We start from the raw sequence: 17,281 nt of genomic DNA on the forward strand, positions 1-17,281 counted from the left end.
TTCCAAAGAAATCCCAGGGCTGATCTCCTTCAGAATGGACTGGTTGGATCAGCGATAGGTATACATATGTTTGGGGCTTCCCTTGTGGCTCAGATGGTAAAGAATCTGCCTGTAATGCGGGAGACCTGGGTTTGATCCCTGGGTTGGGAAGATCCCCTGGAGGAGGGCATGGCAACCCACTCCATTATTCTTGCCTGGAGAACCTGGTGGGCTACAGTCCATGGGGTCACAAAGAGTTGGACACAACTGAGTGACTAAGCACAGCACAGCATGCATACATCCCCTCCCTTTTGAACCTCCCTCCCACCTCTCTCCCCATCCCACCCCTCTAGGTTATTACAGAACCCAGGTTTGATTTCTGTGAGTCATACAGCAAATTCCTATTGGCTATTTATTTAACCTATGGTAACGTATGCTTCCATGTTAGTCTCTATATACATCCCACCCTCTCCTTCCTCTCCCCTGACCGGGTCCATAAGTCCGTTCTCTATGTCTGAGTCTCCATTGCTTAATTTATTTGTATTTATTTTGCTGCACAGGATCTTCAATCTCTGTGGCATGCAGGATCTTTTGTGCTGATATATGGACTCTTAATTGCAGCATGTGGGATCTAGTTTCCCAACCAGGGATTGAACCAAGGGTCCCTGCGTTGGGAACCCAGAGTCTTAGCCACTGGACCAGCAGGGAAGTCCTGTAGCTCATTCTTTTTTATTGGTGAATAATACATTGATTTTTGGAAATTATTTGGGCAGGAAGTTATATTATCTATGCACTTTATTTCAGGCTAGTAAAGAGTTTACAAAATATTTGTTATAGAAAGGAACATTGAATAAGAGGCACTAAGCTAGCTGGAAACACAAGACCATGTATGTAAAAAGGCAGTTAACAACCCAAGCAGACATATTATCAAGGTAGAGTCAAATTTTGGGGGACGAAAGATACACAGGTAAGGGTTAGGCAGAAATCAGATTTGAGTGATAGATCCTATTCAGTTAAAGGACTGGCAAAGCCTGGAGGGCGAAACAGCCACCCCAAACTTAAACCGCCACCGGCATAGCATGCTACTCCATCTAAAGTAATCTTCACAGAGTAATTTCCTCTCTGAGTAGGCCCTGGGGTTGAAGAGGGAAATCAACAGAAGCAAAATGAGGGGTCTGCAACCTAATGAATTGATAGCTCTGCACTGGCAAATGTAAGGGTTGTGTTTTGCAGAGCTTGTTATTGTTGTTCAGTCGCTACGACCTGTCCTACTATCTGCGATCCCATGGACTGCAGCACGCCAGGCTTCTCTGTCCATCACTATCTCCCTGAGTTTGCTCAAACTCATGTCCATTGAGTCAGTGATGCCATCCAGCCATCTCATACTCTGTCGCCCCCTTCTCTTGCCCTCAAGTTTTCCCAGCATTAGGGTCTTTTTTTTTTAAAAGAATGTAGAATATTTTATTAACAATTTTTATATTGATTACATTTTGAAATGGTAATACCTTGGGTATATTTTGTTAAATAAAAAGGGTCTTTTACAATGAGTCAGCTCTTCGCATCAGGTGCAGAGCTGGGAGCTGCCAACAGCGACCTCTGCTGGCACTCCGCCGCCACTTTCCTCTCGCGCGTTCGTCCAGCAGTTTAGGCCCATCTCGGCTGCCGTAGCGCTCTCGCGCTCAGCTGTCGGTGGTCTCTGCTAACCATGGCGGCCGAACTTGAGGGTTCCAAGTCCCTGAGTGGGCTGTTGAGCGGCCTGGCTCAGGATACTTTCTACGGGCACCCGGGCATCACCGAGGAGCTGCTGCGGAGCCAGCTGTATCCGGAGGTGTCACTTGAGGAGTTCCGCCCCTTTCTGGCGAAGATGAAGGGGATTCTTAAGGTACCGCTTCTGTCCGCAGCCTTCGCTGCGGAGCCGAGTCTCTTCCCCGCCGTCCTCCGACTGGTCCCCTCCGAAGCCGAAAGGCTTCCCTCCTCAGACCTCCACTCCAGGGGCTCCATGTTATGCGTCATCAGGTCCCCGGCGCTCGCTCTGTCGCCTCTTCTCACTTTCTGAGAGCTCCCGGCAGCAGTGCTGACCGACACCAACCGAAGACTCGGGTTTTGTCTCCAGGCACTTCTCTGTTGTGCAGGTCACGATTTCGAGTTGCCTCTGCAGATCTCTGCGCTCCATACTTTTTAATATTAAGAGCGATCAAGCCAGCAGTTTTCCTGGGCCGTTGAAGTGTTCAAGAGTGTTAGTGGTCAGGTGTTTGCCGGGATAAGGGGTGGATTAGCCGAGGGAACCCCTGTCAAGCAGTATACTGTACGGTTAAGAAAGCACGTTCATCAGCTTGAAGTCAAAGCGTAGCTCAGCCTTTCCCAGTAGAAATGCAATGAGAGCCAAACGTAACAACTTTAAAATTTCTAGTAGCCGCATTAAAAAAAAGTAAAAAGAAAAACGTGAAACTAATTTTAATATTTAACCCAATATATCCAAAGTATTTTTTCCCATGTAATCAATATACAAAATATTAGTGAAATGTTTTATATTAGTTTTTTCATTAAGTCTTTGAAATCTGGTGTATATTTTGCATTTAAAGCACATGTCAAATTGGACTAGTCACTACTGCAAGTGCTCAACAGTCTTACGTGGCTAATGGCTACCTTATTGGACCATACTGGATTAGACTAGGAACTAGCAATAGGACGGAATCTAGTAATGAAGTATACTCAAGAGATAATGTGTAGAAATATATTTTTTGGGGGGCTTTCTATGTGTTAGGAATTCTTTTAGACATTTTCTGTTTTGTTTAATTTGTTTCTTGCAAAAACCTAATGTGGTAGGTACACCCCCATTTTAAAGATTGGGAAACAGGCTCTGGGAGTCTAAGCATTTAGCCTAATGGTTACACTGATTAAAATCAGTGTTGAAATTTCATCTGTTATCCTTTTGCACTTGCTGTGTTTCAGAACTGCTTATGATACCTTAAAGGGCAGTTGTGTTTCTTTTTTTAAAAACTGCTTTTGCATATAGGATTTGAATCTGGAAAAAGAAAACCAAAGCAATTATTGGAAAGAAAGTAAATGGATTGTCTTATTGAAATGTAAGGAGTAATATATGTGATTCTGGACATTTTAAGTAATTTTAGTTATGAGCCACTAGTGAAAGTCTTATGTTTCTATCAAATGTTACTCTTAAAGTGATAAGAAAAGATTTCTTAGAGAATTTGACATCTTACCTGAATTTCTGAAGTGTTTGCTAGGCCCATAAGGGAATGAGGATAAGGGACTGAAGGCCGAAAAGTAAGAACAGCACAATGTTTTAGAATCTCTAAATATTGGGGGATATTTTGAATCTTTTGTTATGACAAAAATTGAAGTATACTGAGAAAGAATATTATGGAAACTGTCCTTTATTTTCTTTAAAATACATTGCCGTGTAATATCTAGTCTTGCTCTCACTGTTCTCAGTCCGCTGCCTGAGGCTGGATTGAGTAGCAGGACTCTTGGTATTGGGAGTAGAACTGAAGATTTGCCTGTGCTACACAGCTCTGCACAGCTGATTAGTTTGAGGTAGGAAAGGAAAAAGCCTTTGATTGGTTGACTTAGGGCTGAAACTATGGGCTCAGGATAACATCAAGTTCCAGTCTTCATTTACCTTGTAAGCACCACCGAGGGATAAACATCTCTAATGTTTACGAAAACGTAAAAAGTAAATATGAATTTAAACAAAAAGGTTTCGAGCAGAGATGGAATGTCCATCTGCAATAGAAGAGAACATACACAAATAAACATTATATAAGGATGCATAGTATTTGGAAATAGAGGTCTGAGTGGACTACTATGGACAGAAAAGAGATATTAGCTCTTTCTGGCAAATTTCTTGGAGATGCCATTTTTGTTGCTCTTGAAGAAAGTATAGAGTATTTTAGATTAAAATGAAGGGCAGCCATATAGGGCATGTAGGCTGAGAAAATAGCAGAGGTGGAGCAGGAAAATGTAGAGCAGATTCAAGAAATGGTGAACAGTCTGATTTGACCAATGCATGGCCATACCCAGTTTGGAGTACTGGTTGAGGAGGCAAGAAAAAAGTGAAACTACTTTTTATTCCTTTATTCCTACTAACTTTTTCCTGCTTTTTAGCAGCTTATACTTTTTTCCCCTTCAATTAAAAAAATTTTAGTAAAGTACACAAAACATAAAATTTATCATCTTAACCATTTCAAAGTATACAGTTCATTGGTATTAAATACATTGATAATTTGTACATCCATCTCAACCATCTCTGTATCTATAACTCTTCACCTTGTAGAACTGAAACCCTTACCCATTAAACAGTAACTCCATATAAATCACATCTCACTCCCTGACCAGCGCCCTCCATTTTACTTTGTGTCTTTATGATTCTGATTACTCTAAGTGTCACATATAAGTGGAGTCATACAGTATTTGACTTTTTTTGTGACTGGATTATTTCATTCCAGCATGCTATCTTTCAGGTCATCCATTTTATGGTGTATGTCAGAAATTCCTTCCTTTCAAAGACTAAATAATAGTCCATTGTATGTATCAGGATGCACCACATTTTGCTTATCCATTCATCTGTCAGTGAACACTTAGGTTGCTTCCTTGCTTTAGCTGTTGTTAACAGTGATGCTATGAATATGGGTGTACTAATACCTCTTTGAGACCCTGCTTTCAGTTCTTCTGGGTATATACCCAGAAGTGGAATTGCTGGATCATATGGTAATTCTATTTTTAATTTTTTGAGAAACTGCCATCCTGTTTTCAACAGCAGCTGTGTCATTTTACATTCCTACCAACAGTGTACAAGAATTCCAATTTCTTCACATCCTTATCAGCACTTGTTATTTTCTGTGTGTGTCTGTATGTATATTTTGACGGTAGCCGTACTAATGACTATGAAGTGGGCAGGGTATACATTTTTACATAATGATGACTGCAGAAGTCAAAACAGTTTTTTCTTCTGTCTATGGAGTCTCATCAATCTTGAATTCAACATGCAGGCTAGAAGAAAAGCAGTGAGGAAAAATACTAAAGAAAAAAAATGTAGAAATCTAAACAGAGGGGAAAAAAAACTAAGGATAAAAATGGAGTAGTGTCATACCTTTCAGTGATCTATAGAGCATCAAGTTCTATAAAGAGAGTGAAAATGAAGAGGGACAACAGAGGTAGGAGGAAAGGAAGGAAGGGATGTGTAACTCCCAGCAGGGAATAGGCAGTGGGTATATGTTAATAGTCTCCTTGTTGTCAGCTGCCTGCCTTCATTTATTCATAGGCTATGTTTCAAGTTCAGCTGCTTCCTGAGCTGTAGCCTTTCCCTTTAACCTTCACATTCTGTGCCCAGGTGTAGTGTACTGATTGCTCACATTTGTACTGGTCCCTGTTTTCCACTTGAACTGGAGCTTTTCTACCCTACTTGGCTGGGACGTGAACCCTCTGTAGCTTTGTTTGTTGATAACAGAAGGGCAAACCCTTCATCAGTGTGTAGATACATGAAGCTGACTATCCACTTGCTTTAGTTTTATTTTTTGGTATCTCCTGAGAAGCAGAGAAATCAGTGATTTGAGTTTGGTGTATTTAGTTAGGGAAATGACATCCTATATAAATAGGATGCCATTTTTATCTAATTTTTTTGCTCATATTTATAATTTCAACTTCTCATAGATATGTGTTTGCTTAATCTCGGTTTCTTGCTTCTGCTGTTAACCTCGCAGGGATGCTTCTCAATTCTAGTTTACTAGAATTCTGAAGAAAGATCTTAACTACGAAGCTGGATCACAGTTTGTACACTTATGTTCTGTGTTCACTACTGCCCTCTGTTGGTGATGATATTATATTTCCTCACCGAAATTTCATATTAAACAAAAATTTTTAATGAAAATTCTGTTGAGTTTTGTTTTGTCTATTGTCGATATAGGGCTTCCCCAGTGGTTTAGCGGTAAAGAATCTGCCTGTGGTGCAGGAGGTGCAGTTGACACAGGTTCAGTCTCTGAGTCAGGAAGATGCCTTGGAGGAGGACATGGCAGCCTATTCTAGTATTCTTGCCAGGAAAATACTATGGTCAGAAGAGCTTCTCAGGCTACAGTTGTGGGGTTGCAAAGAGTTGGATGCAACTGAGTGTGCGTGCACACGCGCATGCACACACACAAACACACATATTGATATAATTCTTTGTTCACATTGTCAATCAAAAGTTAATTTTGCCATTTCTCTTTCTTGCTGTCATTTTTTTTTTTTAAATTGAAGTATAGTTGATTTACAATGATTAGTTTCAGGTGTATAGCATAGTGGTTGAATATTTTTATAGATTATACTCCATTTAAAGTTACTAGAAAATAATGGCTATATTTTCCTGGGCTGTACAATCTATCCTATTGCTTATTTTATTTATTGCTTATAAGATCCAGTCTCTATGGTGGCTCAGACGGTAAAAGCAACTGCCTGTGATGCGGGAGACCTGGGTTTGATCCCTGGGTTGGGAAGATCCCCTGGAGAAGGAAATGGCACCCCACTCCAGCACTCTAGTCTGGAAAACTCCATGGATGGAGGAGCCTGGTGGGCTACAGTCCATGGGGTTGCCAAGAGTCGGACACGACTGAGCGACTTCACTTTCACTTTTCATCTTCTCTATAATTTGTATTAAAAATATGTTTAAATTCTGTTTAGAAATCTGTAAATACATGCAGCAGTTTATGGTCTGGCTTTCCTGTTCCACTTTTGTCTCCTACAGTCTGCCTCCTGCCTCCTACAGCACAGCTACCAGTGAACCTCGTTTTCTCCCCAAATTTATTGAGATATGACAAGTAAACCAGTGATCTTTTTAAAACATACATCATACCTACTAACTGCCCTGCTTTCAACCCTGTCATATTCATGAGCTTAAAATAAGATCCAGTCCTTTTTGCCATAGCCTATAGTTTCCTGTGATCTCACCCTTACCAGTTTCTCTGATCTCATTGTCTCATTCCAGCCCCACTAACCTTGTCTTTATTTCAACCTGTTAGGTGCTTTCTGGATCTGTTCAGGATCTTTGCAGGTAGTTGTCCATATGCCTGCAGTGCTTTCCCCCCAGATGTTCATTTGGATTGTTTATTTACTTCATTCATTCTCCAGCTAAAAGTGATTTCCTAGGAGGTCTTCCTTGATCCATGCAAAGAGCCTCACCCTCCCTCCCTGACTCTTTTTGCCCTGCTTTACTTATTCTCATACCTCTTACTAACTGAAATTATGTATACCCTATTGGAATGCAAGCATTAAGAGGGCAGCACTTTATTATTACTTTTTCCCTTTTTTTTAATCACTAACACCTGAAAGTGTTTTGGGCACATGGTATGCATATAATAAAAATCTGTAGAATATGTGAGTGGATGGATACTGCATAAATGTGGAGATTGCCATTAAAAAAGTAATCACAGAGAGAAAACCTATATTACTTCTGTATGGGAAGAGCTGGAAGAAATCATACTGTGGAAGGTTATAATCAGGGGTCAGCAAACTATGACCCCTGGGACAAATCTGGCCTGCAGCCCATTTTTATAAATAAATTTTTACTGGAACATGGCCATGTACTCATTGATTTACATCTTGTCTGTAACAGCTTTCACCACTGTAATAACAGAGTTGAGTGGTTGTAACAGAGATCTTGTGGCCTTCAAAGCCTAAGATATATACTACCTGAATCTTTACAGAAAAAGTTTGGTGATTCCTTTCTTAGAATTTGTCCCTAAATTCATGTGTAATACTTGGAAACAATCTTGTATATAAATTATACGTTGGTTGCTGCTCCTGATTTAGTTGCTAAATCATGTACGACTCTTTGCGACCCTGTGAACTGTAGCCCACCTGGGCTCCTCTGTCCATGGATTTCCCAGGCAAGAATACTGGAGTGGGTTGCCATTTCCTTCTCCAGAGGATCTTCCTGACTCAGGGATCAAACCTCTGTCTCCTGCTTGGCAGGTGGATTCTTATACCACTGAGCTGCCAGGAAAGCCCTATTTATTGGTTACTTGATAGAAATCTAAAATAGAAATATTTAAGAAATAGTTATCATTTGGTCTTATGAACTCTTGAGGAATTTCACTAATCTTTTCTTTAGGTCATGAAGCTTGTGGTAAATGAGAAATAAGCTTTAATAATTCTGTAGTACTGCATGTGTTCTTGGTAAGACATAATTTGAATTTGGATTTTTTTCATAGTAAGAGGATGTAAAATTTATGTTTATTAATATAAAATGTATAAAATTAATGTTGTAAGCGTAAGAGTCAAGTTATACCATCAATGTATGAAAACTGGTTTACATTTATATGAGAAAATAACATCAGTAACATATTAAGATTTAAAGTAGTAAAAGATGAAGAAATATTTTTATCTATAAAAACCTGCTTTTGTTTCTACTCTTGAAGCTATAAAAATTTGTAATATTTTGAGAACTAGATTGACCGGAAAGGAAGACCTGTGGTAATACAGTTTTCGTGTGTCTTATAACAGAGATAGGTCTTCTGAAGGATGCTGCATTTAGTTAATTTTCAGTTTTGCAAACATTTAGCTACCTATATGCTTTCCCTTAATACTTTTTATTGTAAATATTATTTAACTTTACAGAAAATATAGAAATCAGATGTGTAAAAACACACAAGTATCATCTGTTGACATCAGTTCAGTTCAGTTGCTGAGTCGTGTCCGACTCTTTGCGACCCCATAGACTGCAGCACACCAGGCCTCGCTGTCCATCACCAACTCCCAGAGTTTACCCCAACTCATGTCCATTGGGTCGGTGATGCCATCCACCATCTCATCCTCTGTCGTCCCCTTCTCCTCCTGCCCTCAATCTTTCCCAGCATCAGAGTCTTTTCAAATGAGTCACCTCTTTGCATCAGGTGGCCAGAGTATTGGAGTTTCAGCTTCAGCATCAGTCCTTCCAGTGAACACTCAGAACTGATCTCCTTTAGGATGGACTGGTTGGATCTCCTTGCAGTCCAAGGGACTCTCAAGAGTCTTTTCCAATACCACAGTTCAAAAGCATCAGTTCTGTGCTCAGCTTTCTTTATAGTTCAGCTCTCACATTCATACATTACTACTGGAAAAACCAAAGGCTTGACTAGACGGACCTTTGTTGGCAAAGTAATATCTTTGCTTTTAATATGCTGTCTAGGTTGGTCATAACTTTCCTTCCAAGGAGTAAGCATCTTTTAATTTTATGGCTGCAATCACCATCTGCAGTGGTTTTGGAGCCCCAAAAAATAAAGTCTGACACTGTTTCCACTGTTTCCTCATCTATTTCCCATAAAGTGATAGGACCAGATGCCATGATTTTAGTTTTCTGAATGTTAAGCTTTAAGCCAACTTTTTCACTCTCCTCTTTCACGTTCATCAAGAGGCTTTTTAGTTCATCTTCACTTTGTGCCATAAGGGTGGTGTCATCTGCATATCTGAGGTTATTGATATTTCTTCCGGCTGTCTTGATTTCAGCTTGTGCTTCATCCGGCTCAGCATTTCACATGATGTACTCTGTGTATAAGTTAAATAAGCAGGGTGACAATATACAGCCTTGACGTACTCCTTTTCCTATTTGGAACCAGTCTGTTGTTCAACATCCAGTTTTAACTGTTGTTTCCTGACCTGCATACAGATTTCTCAAGCGGTAGGACAGGTGGTCTGGTATTCCCATCTCTTTCGGAATTTTCCAGTTTGTTGTGGTCCACACAGTCAGAGGCTTTGGCATAGTCAATAAAGCAGAAGTGACGGCGGAGCCTGGTGGGCTGCTGTCTATGGGGTCGCACAGAGTTGAACAGAACTGAAGCGACTTAGCAACAACAGCAGCAGCGGCAGATATTTTTCTGGAACTCTCTTGCTTTTTTGATAATCCAGCAGATGCTGGCAATTTGATCTCTGGTTCCTCTGCCTTTTCTAAAACCAGCTTGAATATCTGGAAGTTCATGGTTCATGTATTGCTGAAGCCTGGCTTGGAGGATTTTGAGCATTACTTTACTAGCATGTGAGATGAGTGCAATTGTGCGGTAGTTTGAGCATTCTTTCTCATTGCCGTCCTTAGGGATTGGAATGAAAACTGGCCTTTTCCAGTCCTGTGGCCACTGCTGAGTTTTCCAAATTTGCTGGCATATTGAGTGCAGCACTTTCACAGCATCATCTTTCAGGATTTGAAATAGCTCAACTGGAATTCCATCACCTCCACTAGCTTTGTTCATAGGATTATGAAATAATTATAGTAAACCAAGGGGAATTTAGCAATGCTTGTTTGTAAGCTCTTTTTTTGGCATTCCTTTGTTTTTGGAGACAAAGAATGGCTGTTTCATTTCTCTAGGTATAGTGAGGGCACCTCTCACATGAGCATTTTATGACCTGTTTTAGAGGAGAAGGATTGGTGGGGAGGGCAGGGCGACCTTCCTACTCTTTATTTCTTAGATTCCTTCACTTTATGATAGTCAATATGCCAGGGTGCCATAATTTGGGGTAGCATGTCCCCATCACCACCAGCCTCTCTCTCTCTCTTTTTTTAAAATACAAGGCAGTGAGCATACAGTACATAATTTCTGCATTTGACTTTAAAAAAATTTGTCTCTCTCTTTTTTTAATGCTATTCTCGAGTATCAGGAATTTAGTGCATTTGTACTCAGCACTGGAGAGAGTTTTTTTGTGGAGGCTTTTGAAGAACATTATATAGCTGTCTTGTTTTGGGGTATGATGTAAATTGAAGAGGTTAAATTTCTATAAAGGGATACCCTGTTTAATCTTTTTAATACTCTAGTAGTTTGATGTTTTGCATACTGTGGTGTGTGTGTGTTTACTTTTATTATTGGTATATGTTGCTGTTATTATTTATTTTAAAAAATTTAATCCTAGTCCTCTGTCATTTTAGCTAACTTGTGTTTGTATGGCAGCTTCCTTTATTTATTTTTTATTTTTTTGGCCATGCCATGCAACTTATGGGATCCTAATTCCCTCACCAGGGATTGAACCCGGACCCTTTCAGCAGTGAGAGCACAGAGTCCCAACCACTGGACTGCCAGGGAATTCCTTGGTATATATTATTTTAAAAGCACAATTTGATTCTAGTTTTGTTGAAAGTATTTATAGTAAAAGCAGAGGCTTAAAAGTGAATTTGATATCAAGTTTATAAAACAACTCAAGTTACTGCTCATTAGTGATTTTGTTGTTGTCAAAGAATGGTTTTACCAGCTTCACTTTTGAAATTTATCTTGTGGCGTATATGCAGTACTGGATTCTTATGAAAAAGCCCGTTGTGAAAATCCATCATGCTTTTGAATGTTGAGCTTTGTTGTCTCTGCAGTACAGTTTTTTTTGGATCTATTATATAATGTAGAAAGATTTTACTATGTAAGATATTTTAAAATCTGTTACTGGCCTCTCTTTTCAAATAAAGAAAAGTACTTAAAGCAGTATCTTTTTGATACTTAACTCACTTTAAGAATGAATGAACTTCACCCGTATATGTTTTGAACAACAAATAATAGATAATAAGTTAAATTAAGTATAAAAAATGTATGCAAAATATCTGATCTTAAAATGTTTAGATCAAGAGACATGAGTAGGAGAGACTGAATGCATTTGACCTATTCTGTCATATTTTCAGGATTCAGTTGTCTTCTGTCTTAACTATAAGCAGTGATTCTCTTTTTCTACTTTAGGTGGCGGTAGAATATTGGCTTGCTAATACACTGATAAAATAGGTTGGAAGCAACATAACGTTTAAGATGTTCTTCTTGAATTGTTCTTAGTTCAGAAAACAAAGTTGCCTACTCAATAATAAGAATTTGTTATCCAAAAGAGGTCTAAATATTTGGTTAGATATTTTGAATTTAGAAATATCATTTTCTGGAAAATGTAAAGCTCTGTAAACAGATTCCTTTTGCTACAGTTCTCTAGGTTTTGTGTAAATAAATTTTGCTAATTTCATTGATGATTTTTGAGAATTTTTTAAAATTTAATTTTATTTTTATAATATGTTTTTAATTGAGGTATAGTTGATATACCATATTATATAAGTTATAGGTGTACAAGATAGTAATTCACAATTTTTAAAGGTTATACTCCTTCTGTAGTTACTATAAAATATTGGCTATATTCCCTGTGCTGTACAGTATATCCTCGTAGCTAGTTTCTTTTATACATAATAGTTTGTACCTCTTAATCCCCTACCCCATCTTGCCCTTCCCTGACTTTGGAAATTCAGGTGATAACTCATGAGATGTATTCCTGCCTCTCTGAAGGACTGGCAAACAACTGTTTGATGTTATGTTTTTATGTTACTGGACATCCTATGATAAAGCAGCAATTGCATATTACCAAGTAGAGTTTGCAAAATATGTGAATAGACTCAAGTGATCTGTAATGAGGTGTTCTGTAAGCTTTTTTCTTTCTTTCTTAGTTTAGAGTAAAATTCATATTAATTGAAGACTTATTTTTGGTTCTTTTCTCAGAGCAAGTTTCTAGGTCTCCTTTTCTCAAAGCAAGTTTCCAGGTCTGAAAACTTGACTTGGATTGAAGGAGTTCCTGGGTAAGAATATATATTTTTTAATTTTAATTTTGGTTATGCTGGATCTTCACTGCTGCATGCGGGCTTTTGCTAGTTAGAGCGAGTGGAGGCTGCTCTCTTGTTGGGGGGCGCAGGTTTTCACTGTGATGGCTTCTCTTGTTGGAGCACAGGCTCTAGGCGTGCAGGTTTTAGTGGTTGCAGCACGTGGGCTCAGTTGTTGCGGTGTGTCGGCTTTAGTTGCTCCTTGGCATGTGGGATCTTCCCTAACCAGGGATCAAACCTGTGTCGCCCTATGGCTGATTCATGTTGAGGGTTGACAGAAGACAACAAAATTCTGTAAAGCAATTATCCTTCAATTAAAAAATAAATAAATAAATGAAAAAAAAAACCCCAAAACAAAAACCTGTGTCCCCTGCATTGTCAGGCAGATTCTTATCCACTCTACCACCAGGGAAGTCCAGTAGGAATATTTTTAAAGAAAATTTCTATCTTTGATTTACCTATCAAGTGCAGTCAGTCTTGTTTATTCATGCCTTCTGCATCAGAGGATACAGAGGCACAACTATACTGTGCCATTTCATTTAAGAGACTTGAGCATCGGTGACCTGTGGACACCAAGGGATAGCTGTTTTTACCAAGTCTCTAATATGTTATATGGGCTTCCCTGGTGGCTCAGTGGTAAAGAATCTACTTGCTAATGCAAGAGACATGGTTTCAGTCCCTGGATCAGGAAGATCCCCTGGACAAGGAAATGGCAACCACTCCAGTATTCTTGCCTGGAAAATTCCATGGACAGAGGAGGCTACCATCCATGGGGTCACAAAAAGAGTCAGACATCACTTAGCAACTAAACTAAAAATATGCTGTGTACCTTGTTCTGTTTATAGAAGTGATTATCACAGCCCATGCCTTGAAGAATCCTGTATTACATGGTAAATGTCATAAGAAAGGCATAAATGATATGTTCTGCTAGAATGGATCCTTATTTATAATCTTTTACTGGGGTCTCTTGCATTGCAGGCGGATTCTTTTCCAACTGATCTATGAGAGAAGCCCCTTTATAAACTACAGACATACAATAAGTCACGGGTTTTTTGGTCATAAAGCACCTACATTTTTTGGCTTTAACTTAGATGGTAGTTTTTATAAATTTCAACCTCCATTATGGTTCATCTTTAATGAAAAATTTGTTTCAACTAATTCAGTTTTTTAAAAAAAGCCATATTATAGAAATTTTGGTATGGGTTGTGTTATGTGTGCTGTATATATGATTAAATTAATATCTTTATATGCCAGTGTGAAATTATCTCTGAAAGATACTATTCTCTGTTATGACATCTGATCTCTTCCTCAGTTTTCTATAAACCTTTGTTTTCTGTCAAACCTCAGCATGCATCAGCCATAGGTATACATATATCCCCTCCTTGAACTCCCTCCCATTTCCTTCCCCATCCCACCCCTCTAGGTTGATACAGAGTTCCTATTGAATTTCCTGAAACATACAGCAAATTGCTGTTAGCTATCGATTTTACTTGAACTATTGTGTTGGAGAAGACTCTTGAGAGTCCCTTGGACTGCAAGGAGATCCAACCAGTCCATTCTGAAGGAGATAAGCCCAGGGATTTCTTTGGAAGGAATGATGCTAAAGCTGAAACTCCAGTACTTTGGCCGCCTCATGCGAAGAGTTGACTCATTGGAAAAGACTCTGATGCTGGGAGGGATTGGGGGCAGGAGGAGAAGGGGACGACAGAGGATGAGATGGCTGGATGGCATCACCGACTCGATGGACGTGAGTCTGAGTGAACTGTGGGAGTTGGTGATGGACAGGGAGGCCTGGCGTGCTGCAATTCATGGGGTCGCAAAGAGTCAGACACAACTGAGTGACTGAACTGAACTGAATGTAAGTTTCCATGTTACTCTCTCCACACCCTCTCCTCCCCTCTCCCCATGTCTGTAAGTCTGTTCTCTATGTCTGTTACTCTACTGCTGCCCTGCAAATAAATTCTTTGGTACCATCTTTCTAGATTCCATATATATGTGTTCACATACATGTGTTAGTGTATGATATTTATTGTTCTCTTTCTGACTTACTTCACTCTGTATAATAGGCTCTAGGTTCATCCACTTTATTAGAACTGACTCAAATGTGTTCCTTTTTATGTCTGAGTAGTATTCCATTGTGTATATGTACCACAACTTCTTTATCTGTTCATCTGTCAGTGGACATCAGGTTGCTTCTGTGTGTCTGAAGTGAAGTGAAGTCGCTCAGTCGTGTCCGACTCTTGTGACCCCGTGGACTGTAGCCCACTGGGCTCCTCTGTCCATGGGATTCTCCAGGCAAGAATACTGGAGTGGGTTACCACTTCCTTCTCCAGGGGATCTTCCTGACCCAGGGATCGAACCCAGGTCTCCCGCATTGGAGGCAGACGCTTTAACCTCTGAGCCACTAGGGAAGCCCCATGTGTCTAGTGAACATTTATTGAGCACCTACTGTGTTCCAGATCAAATATTTAATCTAAAGATTTACTGAGCATGGCCCCACCCATCAGAGCAACACCCGTTTTACCCCACAGGCAGTCCCTCCCATCAGGAAGCTTCTATAAGCCTCTTATCCTTATCCAAGAGGGGAGACAGAATGAAAACCACAATCACAGAAAACTATCAAACTTATCACATGGATCACAACCTTGTCTAACTCAATGAAATATAAGCCATGTGGTGTAGGGCCACCCAAGGGTCATGGTGGGGAGTTCTGGCAAAATGTGGTCCCCTGGAGGAAGGTGTGGCAAACCACTTAAACATTCTTGTCTTGAGAACCCCATGAACAGTATGAAAAGGCAAAATGATAGGATACTGAAACATGAACTCCCTAGGTTGGTAGGTGCCCAAAATGCTACTTGAGAAGAGCAGTGAAATAGCTCCAGAAGGAATGAAGAGGCTGAGCTAAAGAAGAAATAGTGCCCAAGTATGGATGGTGAAAGTCCAATGCTGTAAAGAACAATACTGCATAGGAAACTGGAATGTTAGGTCCATGAATCAAGGTAAATTAGAAGTGGTCAAACAGGAGATGACAAGAGTGAACATCATCATGTTAGGAATCATTGAACTAAAATGGACTAGAATGGGTGAATTTAATTCAAATGACCATTATATTCACTACTGTGGGCAAGAATCCCGTAGAAGAAATGGAGTAGCCCTCATAGTCAACAAGAGAGTCCGAAATGCAGTACTTGGATGCAGTCTCAAAAATGACAGAATGATCTCTGTTCGTTTCCAAGGCAAACCATTCAGTATCACAGTGATCCAAGTCTGTGCCCCAACTACTGATGCCAAAGAAGCTGAAGTTGAATGGTTCTATGAAGACTACATGACCTTCTAAAAACAAAAAAAGATGTCCTTTTCATCATAGGGGATTGGAATGCAAAAGTAGGAAGTCAGGAGATACCTGGAGTAGCAGAAAAGTTTGGCCTTGGAGTACAAAATGAAGCAGGACAAAGGCTAACAGTTTTGCCAAGAGAACACACTGGTCATAGTAAACTCTCTTCCAACAACACAAGAGACAGCTCTACACATGGACACCACCAGATGCTCAATACCGACATCAGATAGATTATATTTTTTGCAGCCAAAGATGGAGAAGCTCTATACAGTCAGCAAAAACAAGACCGGGACCTGATTGTGGCTCAGATCATAAAATCCTTATTGCAAAATTCAGACTTAAATTGAAGAAAGTAGAGAAAGCACTAGATCATTCAGGTATGACCTAAATCAAATCCCTTACGATTATACAATGGAAGTGACAAATAGATTCAAGGGATTAGATTTGATAGAGTGCCTGAGGAACTATGGATGGAGGTTCATAACGTTTTACAGGAGGCAGTGATCAAAACCATTCCCAAGAAAAAGAAATGCAAAAAGGCAAAATGGTTGTCTGAGGAGACCTTATAAATAGCTGAGAAAAGACGTGAAAGGCAAAGGAGAAAAGGAAAGATAAACCCATCTGGATGCAGAGTTCCAAAGAATAGCAAGGAGAGACAAGAAAGCCTTCCTCATTGACCAATGCAAAGAAATAGAGGAAAACAATAGAATGGGAAAGACTAGAGATCTTTTCAAGAAAATTAGAGATACCAAGGGAATATTTCACACAAAGATGGGCACAGTTAAAGACAGAAATGGTATGGAACTAACAGAAGCAGAAGATATTAAGAAGAGGTGGCAAGAATACACAGAACTATACAAAAGAGATCATAATGACCCAGATAACGAAGATGGTGTGGTTACCTACCTAGAGCCAGACATCCTAGAATACAAAGTCAAGTGGGCCTTAGGAAGCATCACTACGGACAAAGCTAGTGGAGGTAATGGAATTCCCGCTGAGTTATTTCAAATCCTAAAATAGGATGCTGTGAGAGTGCTGCAATCAATATGCCAGCAAATTTGGAAAACTCAGCAATGGCCACAGGACTGGAAAAGATCAGTTTTCATTCCAGTCCCAAAGAAGGGCAATGTCCAAAAATGTTCAAACTACCACACAGTTGCACTCATTTCACATGTTAGCAAAGTAATGCTCAAAATTCTCCAAACTAGGCTTCAACAGTACATAACTGAGAACTTCCAGGTGTACAAGTTGGTTTTAGAAAAAGCAGAGGAACCAGAGATCAAATTGCCAAGATATGTTGGATCGTAGAAAAAGCAAGATAATTCCAGAAAAACATCTACTTCTGCTTCATTGACTATGCAAGAGCCTTTGACTGTGTAGATCACAACAAAGTGTGGAAGATT

At 39.7% G+C, this 17,281-nt stretch overlaps 1 protein-coding gene across 2 annotated transcripts in view; it reads left to right on the forward strand.

The window, feature by feature from the left end:
• The first annotated feature begins 1,622 nt into the window (after positions 1 to 1,622).
• Positions 1,623 to 17,281, forward strand: part of COMMD1 (copper metabolism domain containing 1) — a 185,551-nt gene continuing 169,892 nt past the window's right edge. The window contains exons 1-2 of one of the 2 annotated variants that reach the window (XM_025261227.2): positions 1,732 to 1,861; positions 12,444 to 12,520. Coding sequence is in view for 1 of the 2 variants with exons in the window: in XM_006049391.3 (XP_006049453.1) it covers positions 1,685 to 1,861 (177 nt within the window). In the remaining variant the exon portion in view is untranslated. Of the gene's footprint in view, positions 1,862 to 12,443; positions 12,521 to 17,281 lie in introns of both variants that reach the window. The other variant, XM_006049391.3, reaches the window with a different exon arrangement.

The sequence above is a fragment of the Bubalus bubalis genome, chromosome 12 (assembly GCF_019923935.1).
Source record: "Bubalus bubalis isolate 160015118507 breed Murrah chromosome 12, NDDB_SH_1, whole genome shotgun sequence".
NCBI lineage: Eukaryota > Metazoa > Chordata > Mammalia > Artiodactyla > Bovidae > Bubalus > Bubalus bubalis.